Source organism: Ursus americanus, chromosome 25 (assembly GCF_024610735.1).
Source record: "Ursus americanus isolate L20-20 chromosome 25, mUrsAme1.1.p, whole genome shotgun sequence".
Lineage (NCBI taxonomy): Eukaryota > Metazoa > Chordata > Mammalia > Carnivora > Ursidae > Ursus > Ursus americanus.
This window is the reverse complement of record NC_142151.1, coordinates 31,557,906-31,579,412: the sequence shown is the minus strand read 5'-3', so window position 1 is coordinate 31,579,412 and position 21,507 is coordinate 31,557,906. Positions and strand designations below refer to the sequence as shown.

Below are 21,507 nucleotides of genomic sequence, written 5' to 3'. Positions count from 1 at the left end.
CCTGTGGCTCCAGTGGGCTTTTGATCAAGTGCAGAATTCTAACTTGAGAAGAAAGTGTCATTGTAGAATTGCACCAGATAATTTAAACAGACAAGGAAGACTTTATTCAGGACTGTTGCCACAGAGGTCAAGGCTATTGTGATGTAAGGGAAAAATTGAACCCAAGTGCTGCCATGATCTAATGGAAGAGTGCTGAGAGACAGTAGAGGGGACATTGGTCTGTTTGCTAATTAGCACGGATTAAAGTTAGGCTCCTACCTTTCCAAAGAGACTAGGGGTTAGGAGTGCTATCTTTCTCCATGATGACCTTTCAGTAAGATGGCTCCCAGGTCCTGGAGAGACTGTCCTGGGTTATAGAAGATTTACATCTCAAAGATGCAGGGAAAGAATTTACAATTGCAAGTTTTCTAAAGCAAATGCTCTAAGAAAAGGAAAGTCAGGGCCTACAGTTATGAGGAAACCTTTCCAAAGTTTAGCCAAATTGAGGGGAATGAATGTTAAGGCCATTTGGTCAGAAGATACTTTTAAGCAATTTTGTCATGTGGAACCAGCTCTTGAATGTCGGTAACCCTTTGGAAATATAAATGCATTTATGCAATGCATTATCTTTAGACCAGAAAAGTTCTGTGTATAATTTTATGTATTATAAACCAAGGGGAGATCGCTCCTTAATTTTGTTTCTCTCTAGATCTCAAGGGCTTATTATTATTTTTTTCTTATCAGAAAAGAACTGTGTGCCCTGAGGCTGTTCTCCTTCGGGCAATGTTTTAATGTAGAATTGAGCTTTATATGCTATTACAAGTCCCATTTAACTTTCCATTTTCACTTAAGAAACTAAATGGACTTTAAAGCAGCCTTTGTGCTGGTAATTAGGGCAACTGAATGTGAATCTCAATGTGTTTGAGTGGTAGCACTTATATTACTTTCTCCCTCAAATTCATCTCTATTCAAATGCAACATCCTACATGGTATAAGGATATTGAAATTTCAGAACCTTGTGGCTGACCCAGACAGTAATAACAGTTGCAGTTAAACCTTGCATTTCTATGGTGCTTTATTATTTTTAATCACATCCTCACACATAATCTCATTTCGTCCTTCCATTAAACACTGTGGTAGGATTTATTGCAGACATTTTATAGGTGTTGTCTTGGAAATTGTAAGACTGGACTTTGAGCCTTCTGGCTCCTGGTTTAATGTCTAGTTAGAAACTCTGAATCATTTTTCAGATACAGATATTTAATTAGCTTGAATTTCAAAATCACTATGCTTTCCTTTTTAAGTGATTAAATTGAGATATTTCTCAAATATTCAATTTGTGTTTGTAATAGAACTTTAAGAAGGCTTCATAGTCCTCTAATTATAGGCATAAGGGTTCAAGCTAAAGGCACATGATTTTTTTTTTTAAGTAAAGATGACTATAAAATGAGTTTAACAAAAGTACTTTAATACTTCTGTAACTGAGATTCAGGAATAGCCTGTGGCGTTGACAATGAGGAATAATTTCTGAAGAAAATCTGCATATGCTTTGGCGTATCTTTAGAAAGCCTTTTACATGTCTGATATAATGTAATAAATATTTCTATGTTAATCTCCATCCAAAAAGAAATTGACACAGTATGGATGTAGGCAGAAAACATGATTTTAAGTATTTCATTCTGAAATAGGCATCAGGGAAAATGTCCAAAAAATGACATCTTTAGCCTTATCAGTCACGTTTGAAATATTTTTTCTGTCATCAGGCAACCCTGCCCAGCCCACGTCTCTCCACTACATGAATCCTTACCAACTAAATGCCTATGGAATGGCCCTGAAAGCAGTGGGAGAAATCGTTCAAGATTACGACAGTGATAAAATGTTCCCCGCTCTAGGCTTTGGTGCAAAACTGCCTCCAGATGGAAGGATATCTCATGAATTTGCTTTGGTAAGAATACATCGTAAGGATTTGACCTCTTGAAAAAAATAATTTGTTGGATCTTTTAATATTAGTTCACTACTTACACTGTAGTCAATCGTGTAGCAAGCTTTTGTGACTGTAGACTCAGCTTAATTTTGCTGAATGATTGATTTAGAAGTGTGATATTAATGGGAAAAAGTTAAAAAGATTAGTAATAAATATATCTAAAATGCATCTGATTTTAGGGGGTCTATTCTGGTTGTCAGTTGCTGTATGACAAGCCTCCTTAAATATTAGAGGCATCAACCAACATCGTTCCATGATATGATTTTGGGGGTCAGCAATTTGAGCAGAATACAGTGGGAGGTGGTATACTTCTTCAGGATATCTGGGGCCTTACCTAGGATGGCTTGATTGACTAGAGGCGGCTGGAATTACTCGACTAGAACCATATATCTGGGCTTCATTCTGATGTGGGCTGGATGACTAAGGACTTCTCCGTGTCACATCTCGGGGGGCGAACATGTCCTCTAAGATGGCTTCTTTGCTCTTGTCTGATGCTTAGGACAGGATGACGGGAATAGCTGGGTTGCCTGGACATCTCTCCCTTTTTCTACCTACAACCTATCCATGTGGTTATCATGGACTTCATCACAGTACGGCCTTGTCTTGGTAGTCAGATTTCACACACAGGAGCCAGCTTCCCCGGAGTGAGTAGTCTAGTACTCTAACAGGCTGGGGCAGAAACTGTAGGGCTTTTTACGCCACCACATTAGAAGTCTCAGAAAGTTGTTTTGGATAAATTCTCTTGGTCAAGCAAGTCACTAACGCTAGCCCAGTTTCCAAGTAACCTTCACCTCTCAGTGGGAGGCTATCCCAAAGAATGTGTGGCTATCTTAATCTACCATCTAATAAAATGGCATTTCTTTTCAAATTCCAAGAAATAGTTATGGCTAGAATTATTCTTTTAAATGTGAAGCAATAATTATGGCTATAACTAATTATGATTACAATATAATGGAGTAGATATGACTGGAATAAATATTTATCTTGCTAATATTTACTTTACATAGACCTAGTCCATATTGTGTGATTTCAGATAAGCGATGTACTGATTCTACCTTCAACATACTCATCACACAGATAATGCTTATAGACCCAGTCAGCCACTCTCACTGCACTTTCTGATAAAATAATGGGAAAATCAATATAGGAATGGTTGGCTATCATTTTGGAAAAATTTTAGCTTTTCCTATTAGAAGTGCCTTCTGATCCTCTATACATTTCAGAAGTAACCTCTTCCATCGCCATTATTTTTGTAGGCCTTTGTTGTTTTTATTCTTGTTACAAAAGCAATGCATAATCATAGAGATTTTTTAAAGTTCTCGAGCAAAACAGACAAAAGTAAACAGGAATACTATCATTTGTTGAGAAATTACCGAGTATTCAGCCAAATACTTTACAATCCTTTTCTTTCAAAATCTTCCTAACATTTCCATGTGGCAGGTATCTCATGACTATCACATCGCACTCCTCTCGCAAGTGCTACTCATGTTGAAAACAGTGAAGAGTGCCTGCCCAGGTGTTGCATAAATCAGCTCAGCGTAACAGGAGTTAACCAGGGTTCCACAGGACAGGACTTGAACCCAGATCAGTCTTATTTTAGAATGCATGCTCTTTAACTGCTGCTAGGCACAGTTTATAACAGTATCTATAATCAATCCCACATCTCGGATATGTGCTTTATGTATACCATGGTATGATATTGACCATGATACACACTCACACACACACACACACACACACACACACACACATCCAGAACTTTTATATGATTAGATTGAAACTTGCCTAAATCTTTTAAAAGCAGTATTTTTACGTTTTTATTTCTATACTTTTCCTTGCTTTTCTATTCCATTGCACACACAATTGCAGGAAAGGTTGCTGGAGGCTTTAATTCTTTCTTCCATGAATTAGCCCACATGCCACATTCCCAGTGTCATACATAAATGAATATCTGTTGGGATTTTGTTGTGTCTTAGAGAATTAAAATCTCCCAGAAACTTATAAAACCATGAAAATCACTCATGTGATGCTAAGTCTTAAGTGCCTCAGGAAAAAGGTCATGAGCTATTTTAAAGCTTAAGAAAAGGAATAATTATGTTAAACTAAATGAGGTTTATTAATTTTTCCTTCCATACGCTTCTTCTCACCCTTGTGTGTGATTTTTTTCCTTTCATCTCTCTCTAATCCCCTGTTTTTCTGCTTTTCCTACCTCCAGATTCATTTCTTATAACAAAACCTATGCAAATATCTATTGCTAAGGAAGGATTTTTTTAATTATTATTTGCATCTTAAACAGTTCTTTGAACCCAACTCAAATACTTACAGGATAAAGATCATACCCCTTTAAGGTTATGAAAAATAGTCTCCCAAATTGAAGCTGAAAACAACAATGATGATGATAATGAATGAACTTTAACAGCACTGACTAATTTTTTCAAAGCACTTTTGTTTTCTTGGGTAAATAAGGCAGAGGAGTTAAGTAGGTCTTCAGTAGGACAGTACTGGATTTGATTTTTTGCTACAGTATTCTGTCAACCTCGTCCTAAACAACTGCAGTGTATATCTATAGGTACTGAAATGGCAAATAGGAAACCCAGTAACATGTCAATCTGGCAATTAATGTCGTCTTGAATCCTAACAAAACCTCATTTTTTCATGGTAACAATTTGTGATACAGATTCTTAAATATGTATTTATCACACCAAGTTCACGTAATCTTTCAGATAGCAAGGGAGGCCTTCTAAAAAATTAAATAATCCCTAGTTGGTGAGTTTAGGGCTAGTGCAAACGTTGAAAGTTGAACAGAAAAATGTAATTTTTAATGTTTTCTTTGCTGTTAATCAAAAGGTCTCCAATAAACCCCAGCTTTTCCTGTGAAATATGAATACACATATACATATATTCCATAGTAGAAGAACAGGGAATAGAAAAGGAAAGGAAGAATGTTTTGGTACCACCATGTTAGCACAAAGGTTGTAAAAGGGAGTCATTGGTCTGCTCCCATCATGATTCTGATAACTCCTTAAGTTGTTATAACAAAATATACTTGTGTAGAGCTTCAGAGGAGATACTCGTAATGGGCATGTGGCCAATGACCCTTTAAAGAAAGTCTCCTGCAGTGATCAATAGAGAAATGCTTACACCCGTCCAAGTGATTTCTCCTACGAGAGCTCTAAAAGTGCTGGCCTACTTTTTGCTTATTTTGGCATTTATAGAAATCTGCGCAATTGAATATTGATATGTATGTCTTTTCTTCCATCTAGATGCTAACGATTTAACAACCAAGGGTCTTAACATAGTATGCATAAAAGAGAAGCTCAACAGATGTTTGCTTATTGAATAAAAGGGAGACTTCTCCTCGCAGCTTTTCCCCACCTAAGCAATCTCTGGGCAACAACGGATACATTTCCAAGAGTAAAGAAACAGCTCCTTAGAGCTTCTCTTCAGCATTTTGTCAGCTTGTTAGCCCTGCTGAAAAGTGTTACAGGCTCTAGGCAGCAGCAGAGACTGTATAGTCTTCTCTCTTGGAGCTGAATCTAATTCCCCAGTACAAGGCTTCAGGGAGCCAAATGGAGGGAAAAACGGACGAGAGCCGGACATCCCTCCCCGCTCAAGCCTGCATGGTGGGAATAACGCTCATTTTGAATTCTGCTCTTTATGTTCTATGTGTTCTACAAATTAACATTCATTATTTTATAAATGGGAAAGGTTGTTAATTAAAATGGAAATATAAAATAGAGCATCCAGTGCCCTCTTCATGAATAAACAACAAAATTGAACGCACTTATTTTCAGAAATATCCTGTGCTTTACTTTGTGCTACAGCCGCACATAAGCTTATTTTAATTTGTTTTAACAAGTAAAAACTAATTGCTTGTTAGTAATTAGTAACTAACACATATAATTATTTTGTGAAATGAGTTTTTAAACAGACTTAAAAAATCTTTTTATAACTCATTACAACTTTGTCATTAAGAGGAAAATCTCATTTTCATAGCTGTAAATTATTTTAAACAATCCTGATATAATGCAAAGCATATATTAAAAAGAAAGTATAAATTTATGTTTTAAATATTCTTATCATCCAAAGCATATGAGGAATTCATAGAGCAATTTATTATGGAATTAGAACTAATGCAGAAATCAGTGCTTTAAATATTCTTTAATGATGAATAGAACATCCAGTGATTATCTTTCCACAAAGAAATGAAATGGTGAGAAAAATGGTGACCTTGTAATTTCAGTTCTACAGGAATAGAGAAAATATATTATTTTGTAGAAATACAAACCCTTAGTTAAAATGTTAAAACGATGATGAAAAGTGGCTCAGAACTATACTGGTTTGTATTTCTTCCCTGAAGGCAGATATAGAATGTATTTTTATATGCTCAAAATCAATAATGAGTTTTAATTTTAATTAGCTTTGTATCTTATCAAGGGAAATTTTTTTAAAGGAAGGTTAGATAGGTCAGCTCGGATTAATATCAAAAGCAATCATTAACTGCTTTGTGCTAAATATTAAACTTTTACATTATAATTTCAATCAATATAATCAATTTTATAATATAAAACTCTAAAGATGTCTTTTGTTAGATAAGAGGGTTTTTATTATTTTTATGTTTTTAAAAATTTACATGATGGTCAATTAATTAAAAAATTTGAATAAAAGACAAAATTAAAAGGAAAAAGTGGGTATATATCCCTCTCACACAAATGGCAAAATAAAGTGGTTGATAACATCTGCCTTAGTTTCCTAAGATCTCTTGTCTTTCAAAATGCTTAGGATTTCAAAACATGGTGGCATGGTGGTGGTTAAGAGATTAGGCTCTGGGGGTGCCTGGGAGGCTCAGTCAGTTAAATGTCTGCCTTTGGCTCAGGACATGATCCCATGGATCTGGGATCGAGCCCTGCATCGGGCTCCCTGCTCAGTGGAGGGTCTGCTTCTCCCTTTCTCTGTCCCTCTGCCTCTCCCGCTGCTTGTGCTCATGCTCTCTCTCTCTCTCCGTCAAATAAATAAATAAAATCTTTTAAAGAAGAGAGAGAGAGAGATGAGGCTCTGTGGGTTCAAATACCGGCCCTCTCATTTGTGTTGTTAATTTGGGGGCATACTAAACTCTCAGTGCCTTAATTTTTTCATTTGTAAAGTGGGGATAAGGACAATATTTTATCTACTTTTTTTTAGGATTGTTATAAAAAACTGTCTACAATATGTAAATATTTTAATGTAAAGCTTAGTATATAGAATTCAACAGATTTTATTTACAAATTACCAGTCACTTGTGATTGTTCAGATAAAAACATGCATGCTGAAATTGTTAATTATGTTTAAATAGAATTACTGTCTTTAGTGTTTTAAATAGATCACATTTTTTTTATACTTCCTCCCTTCCACAGGTAGAGTCTAATTCCCCTTCCCTTGAGCATGTTCTATGGTTAGTGATACATTTCTAGCGAAGAGATTAAAGTAGAAGTATCGGTGTGCATCTTATGGGACTAGCTTATAAAAGGTGTTGGGGCTGCCTTTTTGCTGTTTCTCTTGGATTGCTCATTCTGGGGAAGTTAGCTGCCATGTTGTAAGAACACTCAAGCAGCCCTATAGAGAGACCACACTGACCTCCTGCCAGCAGCCCTACATGTGAAGCTTCCTGGAAGCAGGTCCTGCAGCTCTGGTCAAGCTCTCAGGTGCCCAGGTTGGCATATTAATCACAAATTCATGAGACATGCTGAGCAAGAACTACCTGCTAAGCTGCTGCTGACACCCAAAAAATAAACTTAAGATAATAAATATTGTTTTAAGTCACTAACTTTTGGGGTAATTTGCTACAAAGCAATAGGTAACTAATATACTGCCTTATTTGTGTAATTTGCAAAATCTGGACTAGGAGAATTGAACCTAATAATAACAAAGCATTCAAGGTATGGAAAAGCTAGTCTAGGTCTCCAGGAATGAACTTGCCCTTCTAGGTGCCATTTTCAGAATAAGAACTTAGTGGCAAGCTCCATTTCCCTTGGACAACATGAATGGTTCTTTGATTATTTCCCTTACACCGTGTCTTGATAATTTTCACACTGAATTACATTCCCTCAGACCCCTTCTCTCCTTGGGGTTATCAACTGTGACCTGAAAATGTGCATGTGGCAGATATTTTGTATTTTTCCTTCTATAGGATAAAACTGAATGGATAGCGATTGTTTTTCTTGATTTTAATAGATGTCACTGCAGAAAACTTGGGAAATACTGAATAGTTTAAAGGATGAAATAAAAGTCACCAATCATATGTAATCATCCCGAGTTAACCACTGTTAATATTTTACTTACTTCTTTTCAGGGTTTTTATATGTTCATCTCTACACATACATAGACGTGTATAATGAAGACATTAATTATAGAATGCTGTGATATTCAGCTTCTCAAGATTATTTAGAGTTTTCTGTGGTTCTTCTTTTGGAGAGTATCAATTTTTAATGCTTATGTATAAGATTCACCATATCCTAATTTTTACAATACATTGTAATCTATTGTTGACCACTTAATTTATTATTTTTTGCTTTTATATAAAGACCGTTCTTTCAAAACGTCTTTGAGTGTCAACCTATCTTTTCTCTTTTTCAGTTGGTCTTTACAGACACTACTAATTTTTACTCTTCTTTGCCTGTCAATTCCACAGAATGGGAACCCTCAAAACCCCTACTGTGATGGCATTGAGGGGGTCATGGAGGCTTATTATAGGAGCCTGAAATCTGTGCAACTGTATGGGCCAACCAACTTTGCTCCTGTAATTAATCATGTAGCAAGGTAAGTAGAAGTAGACAAGATATTTTTTCCCAGGTACCAGACAGCAATGAAATTATAATATAATTGTTACCATGACTCCACAAGTGAAAGGTGTTTTCTTCTCATTTACCTCCAAGAAAGTGAGGAAAAAGATACAGTGGAAAGAGTCTCTATTGAGCTATCATAATACGGTGCTAAGAACTTTACATCGAAGTCTGAAGTGAAAAATATATACAGAGTTATATCAGGACCTGTATTTGTTCAACAAAGAAGTGTTTTATTATTTGAAAAGGCAGCCATGAGAGCAATAACAAGATCGATTATGATCTCAGCAGTGTAAATCATTCAATCTAATATCACATTCCATAGTAACATAGAAGTAATAAGAGACCATGAAGACAACTAAAGCCTTTTAGTGATATATAGGGCACATTATTTTAACCTCTCTGAAATTAATATAATAGCTAATTGTAAAAAATTCCCAGAGCTCTACCTGTATATAGTACATAGTATTGAGAGCAGAATATAATTGCTTATGATTCCAGTTACATGGTCTGGAAAAAGGTTTTAAATGTAAAAATCTGTACACATTTGCTTATCATTTTTTTCATCAGTGTATAAAGAAAGAAATTAGATACTACTTTTAAAATTCCTAAAAAGTTTGACCCCGTTGCAAATCCTGTGAAACACTGCCTTATTTTTAGAAAATGAAAAATGTGTAGCTTTTGTACCCTTCCCAATATGTAGTCAGAAGTTGAAAATATACTGCATTTGGGTAAATTGATCAATGCCTAAAGGTGGTAAGAAACCTCAGTTCTCCGTTTAAAGATTCTGGTACCAAATCATCTCCATATTGGACATCACGAGTGACTTAAATGTGTTCTACTTTCCATTATCTGGGACATAGACAAGATACTAAAATACCCCTGTACTCAGGGCTGACCCCAGCGGAACTCTCCCGTGGAAGTCCATCTCAGGTTGACAGTGATACATTGATGACCATTCTCTGAGGGTGACCCTATGGCTCAGATTTTTGAAACATTTTCATCCACAATGTTTTTAAGTTATGAATTTCATATCTCATCCCTGGACACACACAACTAAAAAAAAAAAGGATTATTTATGAAGTAATACTATCCTTATCTTATATTTCCTCTTTATTTCTATGGTCTCCTAGTCTTTTCTGTTAGTCTTTTTTTTTTTTTTTCAATATAGGTCTCGACCCACAAAATTGATTTCAAAATCCACTAATGGGTCATTACCTGTAATTTGAAAACCATATCCTAGCTAATTGTATTAGCCTATATAAATAGTGTTATCTGTATTCTATTTCCTAGTTTTTTGAGGGTTGTCAAATGAAGCGGTATTAAAAAATAATATTATCACAAAATAAATTATAGTTGATTCTCATTCTCTCTCATACACTACCATACAGATCACGGTCTTTTATAAAAAAGATATGGGAAAAATGATAGGACTTATTTTGTGCAAACTCATGCTGGTTATTATAAATGTTCTTAGAGTCCTTACTGGTTAATTTTATATCTTTTACCCTGGATATCTCTACTATTAAAGTTTAACTTTTAGATATAAAATTTCTAGGTGCATTTCTATATACCATTTAATTGGCTCTACATTGTCCTATTACCATTTTTCGTGTTTTGTCCAGCATTTTAAAAAAATTCTCAAATATAAGGGTAGATGCCAGCTAATACTTTCAGACTCTGACAACAATCCATAATCTAATAATTCTTCATTGTTATTTTTTAATGAGAGAAAATAGGAAACACAGAAGATATGGCTTTTGGGGAATAATCTTTCCTTCCAATATGATCTGAAGTTCTATGTATCTACTTTTATTATGAAGCTTTATAAGAAATGCTTTTCTCTTTTACTTTATCTTTGAGAATAGTATTTACTTTAATTTTTAAGCCCTTTGTTAAGACAGATGATTTCTGTCAACCCAAAATTACCATCCAAAATATTTGTCAATTAAAAGACAAGCTATTATTTTGTTCTAAATCATGAGAAGTGCCATAGTTACAGTATATATGACCTCTGTTTTATATAAAACTCCTTGAGCATTTTGTTACTTTAAATGCATTTCATCAGTGCTTCCCCATGCCGATCATATAGGAGGTAAGTACCTAACAAAAGTCTAATAAATTAATTCTGTATATGTTGTCATTAAAAAATATTTTCTATAAATTCAAAAGCAAATGTATAGCCTGCCTTTTTTATTTGCTTGATTTTTTCTTCTTAAAAAGTGTGTTTTCTATATTGATAAAAGTTTAGTTATTTGTAATAGTTTTCTATAAACATTTTGAAGAGTGCTTGCTCTTATTCTTTTTAAGAATAATAATTTTAAGGGTATGCTCATGTTTAGAACTGAAATCTGTGTGGTAAGACTATTGACTTTTAATATTGAGATGACAGTATTGTGAGTCAAGATCCAAAGCATTATGTTTGTGAAACCTGAGTTTTATGTGCTAGTCTGAGGTTTTCCAACCCCCTGTCTCTAATTTCCTGCCTGACCAGTTTTCCTCTCATAGAGTTGTCTGGGGAACAGCATTTCAGATGATGTAAAAATCCCACTCAACATCCTTGATGCCCTCTCACAAATTTCAGTTCAAACATTTTAGTTTGGTATTTAAGAACTTTTAATATCCAGCTACCCCACCCGTCCAACCTCATTTCCCTCCACCTTCTCCCAAATGTGCTGTACTCCAGTCATAAAGAGTCATTACTTTTGGCCTCTGAATTGTCATTCCATGAATACCTCTTATCAAAACACTAATTTGATCCTACTCGATTGTTACATGAAGATCTTTTCCCCACTGAGGACAGCAGTTGTGACTTAATTACATATATATAAGTATCTCTATATTTATATATATGTTATAAATTATATTTAAATTAAATTAAAAGCTATATTTAATATTTGTAAAAATAATATGTAATTTATAATATATATGTTCTAAACAAAGCCCAATACTTTATATTTACTGATAGATCCACCCCGTTAGTTAATTAATTAATTAATTGATTTTTGTTTTAAAGATTTTATTTGTCAGAGAAAGAGTGTGCAAGCAGGGAGAGCAGCAGGCAGAGGGAGAAGCAGGCTCCCACTGAGCAAGCAGCCCGATGTGGGACTCGATCCCAGGACTCTGGGATCATGACCTGAGCCAAAGGCAGATGCTCAACTGACTGAGCCACCCAGGCATCCCTCACACCTGTTAATTTAATTGAATTTTCTGTATTCCATGAATTATGACTACATTTTAATAAGTTTAGAGGCACCTGAGTGACTCAGTCAGTTAAGTGTCCGACTCTTGATTTCAGCTCAGGTCATGATCTCAGGGTCGTGAGATCCAGCCCCATGACAGTGTGGAACCTGCTTAAGATTTGCTCTCTCCTTCTGCCCCTTTCCCCCACTTGCACGCTCTCTCTCGCTCTCTCTAAAATAAAATAAAATAAGTAAGTTTATAACAGAAAACTAAAGGAATTATGAATGATAATGCTTAGTCAGTGTTAATGACCTGTAGAAAATGTGATTGTGATTGATACCTACTGTATCAATCAGGGTCCTCAGGAGAAACAGAACTAATAAGATATATAAACACAGATACATAGATAAACTTATTTTAAAGAATTGGCTTATGCAGTGGCAGGCACTAGCAAATCAGAAATTTATAGAGCAACCGGGTAGGGTGAAAACACAGGTAGGATATTATATCCTTGCAGTCTTGAGTCAGAATTCCTTTTTTGGGGGCGCCTGGGTGGCGTAGTATTTAAGCGTCTGCCTTCGGCTCAGGGTGTGATCCCAGTGTTCTGGGATCGAGCCCCACATCAGGCTTCTCCTCTAGGAGCCGTCCTCTTGCTCTCCCACTCCCCCTGCTTGTGTTCCCTCTCTCACTGGCTGTCTCTCTCTCTATCAAATAAATAAATAAAATCTTAAAAAAAAAAAAAAGAATTCCTTTTTTTGGGAAACTAGTTTTTGTTAAGGCCTTCAACTGATTGGATGAGGCCCACCCACATTTTGGAGGATAATCTCATTTACTTAAAGTCATCCATTTGTAGATATTGACTATATCTTCAAAATACCTTCACAGGAATACCTTAATTAGGGTTTGACTAAAAGACTGGCTACCATAGCTTAATCAAGTGGACATAAGACTATCGCACCTACCGAAAGATATGTATCACCATATGTTGTACATTGAAAACAAATTTAAAATCAGAGAAATCCTTCCCGTCTATGAATTTATTAAGAGATCTAATGTCTATAACACTATGCTTAAATCTCATTAATTAATAATAGTAGGAAGAAAGGTGTTAAGGAAATCATGTGTTTATAGAGACGTGGTTGTGACAAAGTGGGGCTTACTCATCCCCCACTGACCTTGGTGCCCTCTTGGGTATGGCAATTACTATTTTTACATTCCTGTTTAGATCACTTTTTCAAAGGTTTCTCTTCGTCTAGAATTCTACCTCCCTCAGTAACTTCAAGTTATTCGACATATATTTTGTTGCTATATTTTACCAGCTTATTACTTCAAAATAGTCTAATATACCAATGAAAATATCAATGATCTTTTCAGGCTATCATGAAAATGTTACTATTTTCTTCACTTGACTTAAACAATACGTATTGTTTCCTAACTACTAGTCATTTGTTTCTTGTGCCTAACCAGTTACTTGTTCTGAGGCTGTCACATTTCAGCTTTTAAGAGGAATCTCTCAATTTTTACCTATTGACTAGATTTTCGTTTCTGGATATCTAGATCCAGATAAGCAAGTAAAATTAAGTTTCATTTTTGAGCCCATAATCTATCTCAGGCAATATGCTCAGTGCTATCATCTGTAATATTTCTTTTAATCGTCACAACAACTCTAAGAGGTGTAGTAGTGTTATTATTCCTATTTTCCTGATGACAAAATGGATATGTAAGAGTGGCCATTTGTGGTGCAGCTAAAATTCCAAACAGACTAATCTTATTCCAAGTAACTATGTTATGATGCCTTACATACTTAAACCCTTTTATCTCAGTTCCAGAGGTAAACACACATAAAAGAAAGTGCAACAGAACTACATATGATTGCCGATACAGTGGGTCACTTCATTACACTGCCAAAACTAGTTTGGGTAACAACTTAGTAGCAAAAAAAATTACCATGTTATGTTGTATTGAAATATTTAAATGTACCCCTTTATTTAATATGAATATTTAATTCATTATGTATATCAAAATTAAACTACTTAAATAAAACATTCTTGAGTCAGTTTCTTATCTTGTTGCCCTCTCTATTCCTATGAACTAATAATGAGCTGAGAGAATATTCCACAAATCTGAGCCAACCATTTATGAATTTTATAAACACAGTCCCAGAAAGTTCCTTGACAAAGACTCCAGGGGAATGCGTTTGAATTCCAAAACCCTGACAACAGTTCACCTCTCTCTCTCAGATTTACCCTAGTAATATTAAAATATAAATTATACATTGCCTATATTTGAAAAAAGACATTTAAGAGGCTTTTAATAGTAAGAGTTTTAATTATGCAATTTACAAAAGGATTCATCATCAGGTTCCTTTAAGCAGCAAGGTTCTTTAATACATTTAAAATCTAATTAGAATCTGAAGATTATATATCAGTGTTACCTCTTTAAAGACAGATTGAGATGTGCTCAACCTCTACTTTCTACTTAACACATTTCTGTAACATTTTAATTATTTTATTACAGCTATATAATACTTTAAAATAGACTAAATTAGAAGAAATGGTAGCACAAAATATGATTTTGTTTAAAACTTAGATTTATTTGCAAAGTGCAACAATATGCCAATGCATACCACAAATGCCATAGAAACCATGACAAGTTTTAAATGATTAATTTATCGTGCTTATGATGATAAAGACTAAAATGAAATTTATTTTCAAATTCATGTATCTAGCAGTAATGAGAGCCACACAATAAGCTTGCCTATCTTTCTACAGCACTCAAAGTTAGGAAATATAAAGCATTAATACAAACATATTTTTTATAAAATAAAATGTAAAATTCCTATGAATTCTTAAGATAGAACAACAAACTTCAGAGAAATTCTTAGTTTACTATATCTGCTTCAGGCTCTGTTCGTAACTCTTTTGGCAGCAGGAATATATTCTCCCCTTCTTTTAGGTATACTTTCTGGTAAATCAAAAGAAAACCAAAATGTAAATGTATGAAGCTCAACAATCAAAAGACATGGAGTGGCTGAATGGATAAAAACACAAGACCAAACTATATCCTGTCTGCAAGAGACCCAACTTAGATTTAAGGACATGCATAGGCCAAAAATGAAGGGATGAAAAAAGATACTCCATGCACGTGGTAACCAAAAGAGAGCAGGCAGGAGTTTCTATACTTACATCAGAGAAAATAGACCTTTAAGTCAAAACTAGCACAAGAGACAAAGAAGGGCATTACATAATAAAAGGGCCAGTGTATATGATCTGTTAATTGATACGGACAGGTATCCTCCGCTTTTCAAAAGTTCCCATTACGCCACTTCAGCTTTTACAAAAAACCTACATTAGGATGTATTTTGCTAACTAAAAGAAATCCAGAGATGTTTGCTTTTATAGATGCCAGTGCTTGTTTTACAGCAAGCTGTTACAGAAGCAGCGCGAATCACAAGCATTGAGAGTGATGCCACCAAGCTCTTTCCCTGGGAACTACACTCAGCATCAGTGTCAAAGTGCCTTAGCTTTGAACTGTATCTTTGAGTATCTGTGCTTTATCTCCACCATGCACCTGTAAGCAAGATGTGTCCTAAGGTATCAGAAAAGCCTAAGATAGGATAGGTTATTTTTTAGGTCTGGGAACACTCAAAAAAAGTTCCATATAAATTAATGGTGATTGCTTTTTTACTTTATAGCATTTCTGCTTATGAGAGCTTTCATAGGAATGCTGTATTTTCTGATAGTGGGAGAAACTTTCAAAAAATGAAGTATTATTTGGCCTTTAAAAAGGAGAGCCCTACCATATGTAACAGCATGGATGAACCTGGATAATGTTATGCTAGGTAAAATAAGCCAGACACAGAAAGGGGAAAAAAAAAACAAACTGCGTGATCTCACCTATATGTGGAATTTTTAAAAAGTTGAACATATAGAAGTAGAGAGTAGAATGGTGGTTACCAAGGAAGGGGGGAAGGGAAAATAGGGAAATATTGGTCAAAGGGTACAAAGTTGAATTATACAGGATGAATAAGTCTAGAGATCTAATATGTTGTGTGATGACTGTAGTTAAATACTATACTGAATACTGGAAACTTGCTAACAAAGTAAATATGGGAGCTATGATAGGAGATGACATGTTAATTAGCTTGACTCTAATAGTCATTTCACTATATATGTGTATATCAAATCATCATGTTGTATCTCTTAAATAAATAGAATTTTTATTAAGAAGAATCAAATTTTTCTTAAAAAATGTCAATTCAACAGGAAGTTACAATCAGTATAAATGTGTATGCACTCAATATCAAAGCACCTCTAAATATATAAAGCAAAAACTGACATATCCAGAGGGACAAAAAGACAGTAATATAATATTAGAAGATTTCAGTACCCACTTTTGATAATGGATAGGTCATTCAGAAGCAATAAGGAAAGGGCAAGCTTGAGCACTACTCTGGACCAAGTGGACCTAACAGACATACATAGAATATTCCACTCCAGAGCACCAGAATACATTTTCTTTTCAAGCACTAATGGAACACTCTCTAGGATAGATTGCAATATAGAACACAAGGCTAATCTTACTAAATTTAAGTTTTGAAATCCTTCCAAGTCTCTTTTCTGAACACAGTAGAAAAAATTAAGAAATCAGAAAAAGTCATAAATGAATGGAAATGAGCATCCTCTGAATATCCACTGAGTCAAAGAAAAAAATCAAAAAGAAACTGGGAATATCTTGAGATAAATGACAACACAATCTACTAAAACTTAAGGAACACTGTAAAGACAGTATTAAGAGGCAAATTTACAGTGATAAATACCACATGTTAATAAAGGAGAAAAATCTTAAATGACTTAACATATCTCAAGGAACTAAAAGGAGAAAAAGCACAGATTAGCAGAAGGAAGGACATAATAATGATTAGATTTAAAATAAATGAAATAGAGAATAGAAAAGCAATAGAAAAAAATTGACAAAAGCAAGAATTGGTTTTTTGAAAGGTAAATAAAATTAACTCTTAGTTAAACTAAGAACAAAAGAGAAAAGACTGAAATAAAAAATGAAAGAGAAGACATTAAAACTGATGTCAAAGAAATAAAAAATATCATAAGGGACTATTATGAACAATTGTATTCTAACAAATTGGGCAACTTGGAACATATGATGTACCAAGAATAAATCAAGAGAAACAGAAAGCGTGCACAGACCAATAACAAATAAGAAGGTTGAATCAGTTACCAAAAATCTCCCAACATAGAAAAGCTCAGGGCTAGGTGGCTACATAGGTGAATCTTACCAATGATTTAAAGAAGAATTAATACCAATTCTTCTTAAACTGTTACCAAAAAAATGGAAGAGGGAATACTTCCAAGTTCATTTTATGAAGCCAGCATCACTCTGATACTAAAATTAGGCAAAGGCACCACATGAAAACAAAAAAAAAAAATACAGACCAACATCCCTGATAAACATGGATGTCAAAATATTCAGAATATTATTAGAAAACTGAATACAATAGCACATTCGAAGAATTATACACCATGACCAAGTAGGATGTATTTCTGGGATGCAAAGATGTTTCAACATATGCAAATCAATAAATGTGGTACACCACATTAACAGAATAAGGGACAAAAATCACATGATCATCTCAAGAGATAGAGAAAAAGCATTTGACAAAATTCAGCACTCTTTCATGATAAAAACTATCAACAGGGGCGTCTGGGTGGCGCAGTCTTTAAGCATCTGCCTTCGGCTCAGGGCGTGATCCCGGCATTATGGGATAGAGCCCCACATCAGGCTCCTCCGCTATGAGCCTGCTTCTTCCTCTCCCACTCCCCCGCTTGTGTTCCCTCTCTCGGTGGCTGTCTCTATCTCTGTCGAATAAATAAATAAAATCTTCAAAAAAAAAAACTATCAAAAAGCTAGGTACAGTAGCAATTTATGTCAACACAATAAAGGCCACAGCTAACATACTCAATGATGTAAAAAAAACTAAAAGTTTTCCTCTAACATATACAACAAGGCAAGGATGCCCACTCTCCCACTTCTATTTAACATAGTTCTAGAAGTTCTAGCCAGAGCAATTGATAAAAAAAAAAAGAAAGAAAAACCATCCAAATTGTAAAAGAAGAAGTAAAATTATCTCTGCAGATGACATGATCTTGTATGTAGAAACCCCTAAAACCTGAACAAAACAAAACAAAAGAAACCCTATTAGAACTGATAAATGAACTCAGTAAAGTTGCAGGACATATAATCAACCTATAAAAAAAGTTGCATTCTCTAAACTAACAGCAAACTATCTGAAAAAAAATTAAGAAAATAATCCCACTTACAATAGCACCAAAAAATAAAAACACTTAGGAATAGACTTAAGGAAGTGAAAGCTTTTTATAGTGAGAACTATGAAACGTCAATGAAAGAAATTAAAACACAGACAGATGGAAAGACATACCATGTTTATGGATTGTAAAAATTAATGTTGTTTAAATGTCCATACTACCCAAAGTGTTTTACAGATTCACTGCAATCCCAATCAAAATCTTAATGGTATTTCTTACAGAAATAGGAAAAAAATCATATATATGTGAAACTACAAAGGACCTTCAAAAACTGAAGGAATCTTGAGAAAGAATAAAGCTGGAGGCATCACAGTGTCTGATTTTAAAATATACTGCAAAGGTGCGATAATTAAAACAGCAAGGCACTGATATATAAGCATATATACCAGTTGAACAGAAGAGAGAGGCTCAGACAGAAGCCTGCAGATATATGGCCAACTGATCTTTTGACAAGGGTGCCAAGTAGACACAATAGGGAAAGGATAGTCTCTTTAATAAATGGTGTTGGGAAAACTGGATATATACATGAAAAAGAATGAAATTGGGTCCTTATATTACCACTCACAAAAGTTAACTCAAAATTGATTTAACATAAGACCCAAGACGATAAAACTCCTAGAATAAAACATAGAGAAAAACTTGACATTGGTCTTGGTGATGATCTTGGGTATGACACCAAAAGCACAAGCAGCAAAAGCGAAGATAGACAAGTGGGACTACATCAAACTAAACATTTCTACACAGCAAAAGAAACCATCAGCAAAATGAAAAGGCAACCTGTGTGAGCAAATACTTGAGAACTATATATTTGATAAGGAGTTACTTTCCAAAACAGACAGGGAATTCCTACAACTCAATAGCAAAAATACCACTAATCTGATTTTAAAAATGGGCAAAGGACTGGCACAGACATTTCAAAAAAGGCATATAAATGGCCAACAGGTATATGCAAAATGTTCAGCATTGCCAATCATCAGGAAAATGCAAATCAAAACCACAAAACCACAATGAACTATCATCATCACTTCACACTTGTCAGCATGGCTATTATCAAAAAGCAAAAAGATAAGTGTCGGCAAGGGTGTGAAGAAATTGGAACTCTTTGCGTGGTTGGTGAGAATTTTAAATTGGTGCAGCCACTATGAAAAACAGCATAGAGATTCCTCAAAAAATAAAAATAGGCTACCAGAAATCCCACTTCAGAGTATATATCCCAAAAAAGTTGAAATCAGGATCTTGAAGAGATGTCTGCAGCACTATTCACAACAGCCAAGATATGCCCATGGGTAACAATAAGATATTGTGAGCTTAAAATTTTTTTTAAAGGGTAGATTTCCTGTTAATTGTTTTGTTTTGTTGACCATGGGCACACACACAAAGGGACACAAAATTTGGGAGTGGTATATTTATTACCTTGATTGTTTTAATGGTAACATGAATTTATACACATGTCTGAACTCATCTAAATGTATGCCTTAATTATATAGTTTTTTTGTATACCAATTATACCTCTATAAAGCTGTAAAAAAAATATACTAACGACTGAGTCTTTATGGATGTTCAGAAGTGTTGAAAGAGAAATAAAAGTTAATACCCCCACCCCTCAAAAATTAGTTAAGCCAGTTGAATGATATTTATAAAAATGCGTAATGTTTAAATTTCTGTATAGTTTTAAAATCTGGTAAAAATTTGCCATTTTAAGAGGATCATTTGGTAGGAAAAGCAGAAAAGCCACACTCTTGTACTCATAGAAGCATTTCTCACTACTGTAGCTTCCCATTAATCACATGAAATATGAAACCCTGTATTTCTGAAGCATAGTAAGATGCTTTTTAAAAAATAATGGTACTTAAAAATTAAAAATGAATACCTAAGGGAGATTATCTGAGTTCTTTTATTAAGAAAAAAGTTAATCATGAACTGGAAGAGTCTCAGATCTGCTTGGGATTGTTTTTCATTGATTGTGTTACCATCAGACTTATAAATTCCTTAATGTTGAAAATCTGTTGAATATAGTGGGAGTATTTTTGGCTGTACATTGTGGAACCAGTTCAATGCTATCTTTATATTATAGGGTGTGAACATGCTACTTACTGTATTCTCTTGATCAGTCTATAAAATTACCATTTTGTTAGCTGCATGAGCCATTATTAGTTTCTCTAGTATGGCAAATTTGTACATATTTTTCTTGTCCATCTGGTTGTTCATTCTGCTCTCTAAGAATAAGTTTTGCCCTGACATATTATGCTATTGGTCTGTCCCTGATCTGTTCAAACTTGATCCCTTTGGGTACTTCAGGTTATAAAGGAGTTTTATTGGTAATCAGTGGACATGTTCTTGAACCCAGTTTTTCTGGGTTGCTATTTTCCTATGATTCTATGATACATAAATACTCAATGATTTTACAGAAGTAGACCTAAGTTTTCTTGTGTAATATCTCCTAAGAGTACAATAATGCTTGCTTATTACTAGATATGACCTGTACACTAATTACATACTAAAAGTCATAAAAGTTGTTATTGTTGACAATATAATCTAGACACTCAGGATGTAGAACACAATGGAAAAAAAAGAGATATAATAAAACACAACATTCATAAAATTCTCCTGTAAATTACTATTATTTGGTGAGAACTCTGATAAACTTCAAGTACTAGACTATGTTCTTATTATATGCCTAATTTTTGCCTTTGGTATCCTTTTCCCCATCTTTCATCAATTTAACAAATATTAAGAACTTGAACTATGGGTATGTCAAAAAGTGTTTCTTGCATTTTTTCATTCAGGTGAAATTCACGTAATGTAAGAGTAACCTTGTTGAAGGTTAGTTTGGTTAACATTCAGCACATTCACAATGTTGTGCAAGCGTCACCTGTGTCTATTTCAAAACAAAAAACACTTATGATTCTTGCTACCATTTATAAAATGGTATTACAGATTGAGTAGCATGAGTGCAGTTTCTTTATTAATAATATAAATATGTGTGATCTTGATCTTAAAGACGAGGAGATAAAGTTTAGGTAGTTAAGTAGTTTACTGACGATCATACACATAATGTGTTGGCCAGGATACCTGTTCTGCAAGCTATATCCATTCTTTTGTGTTAAACATATCCACATCCAGTTCACCTATTATTAGTGAATGAATTTCTAGGGCAGGTAGGCATGTCTGTGTGCTGGCATGTGGCAATGTTGCTGTT

At 34.5% G+C, this 21,507-nt stretch overlaps 1 protein-coding gene across 1 annotated transcript in view; it reads left to right on the top strand.

The window, feature by feature from the left end:
- Positions 1-21,507, top strand: part of CPNE8 (copine 8) — a 211,855-nt gene that overhangs the window by 174,153 nt on the left and 16,195 nt on the right. The window contains exons 15-16 of the mRNA XM_045776528.2: positions 1,743-1,924; positions 8,631-8,758. Coding sequence (XP_045632484.1) covers positions 1,743-1,924; positions 8,631-8,758 — 310 coding nt within the window. The remainder of the gene's footprint in view (positions 1-1,742; positions 1,925-8,630; positions 8,759-21,507) is intronic.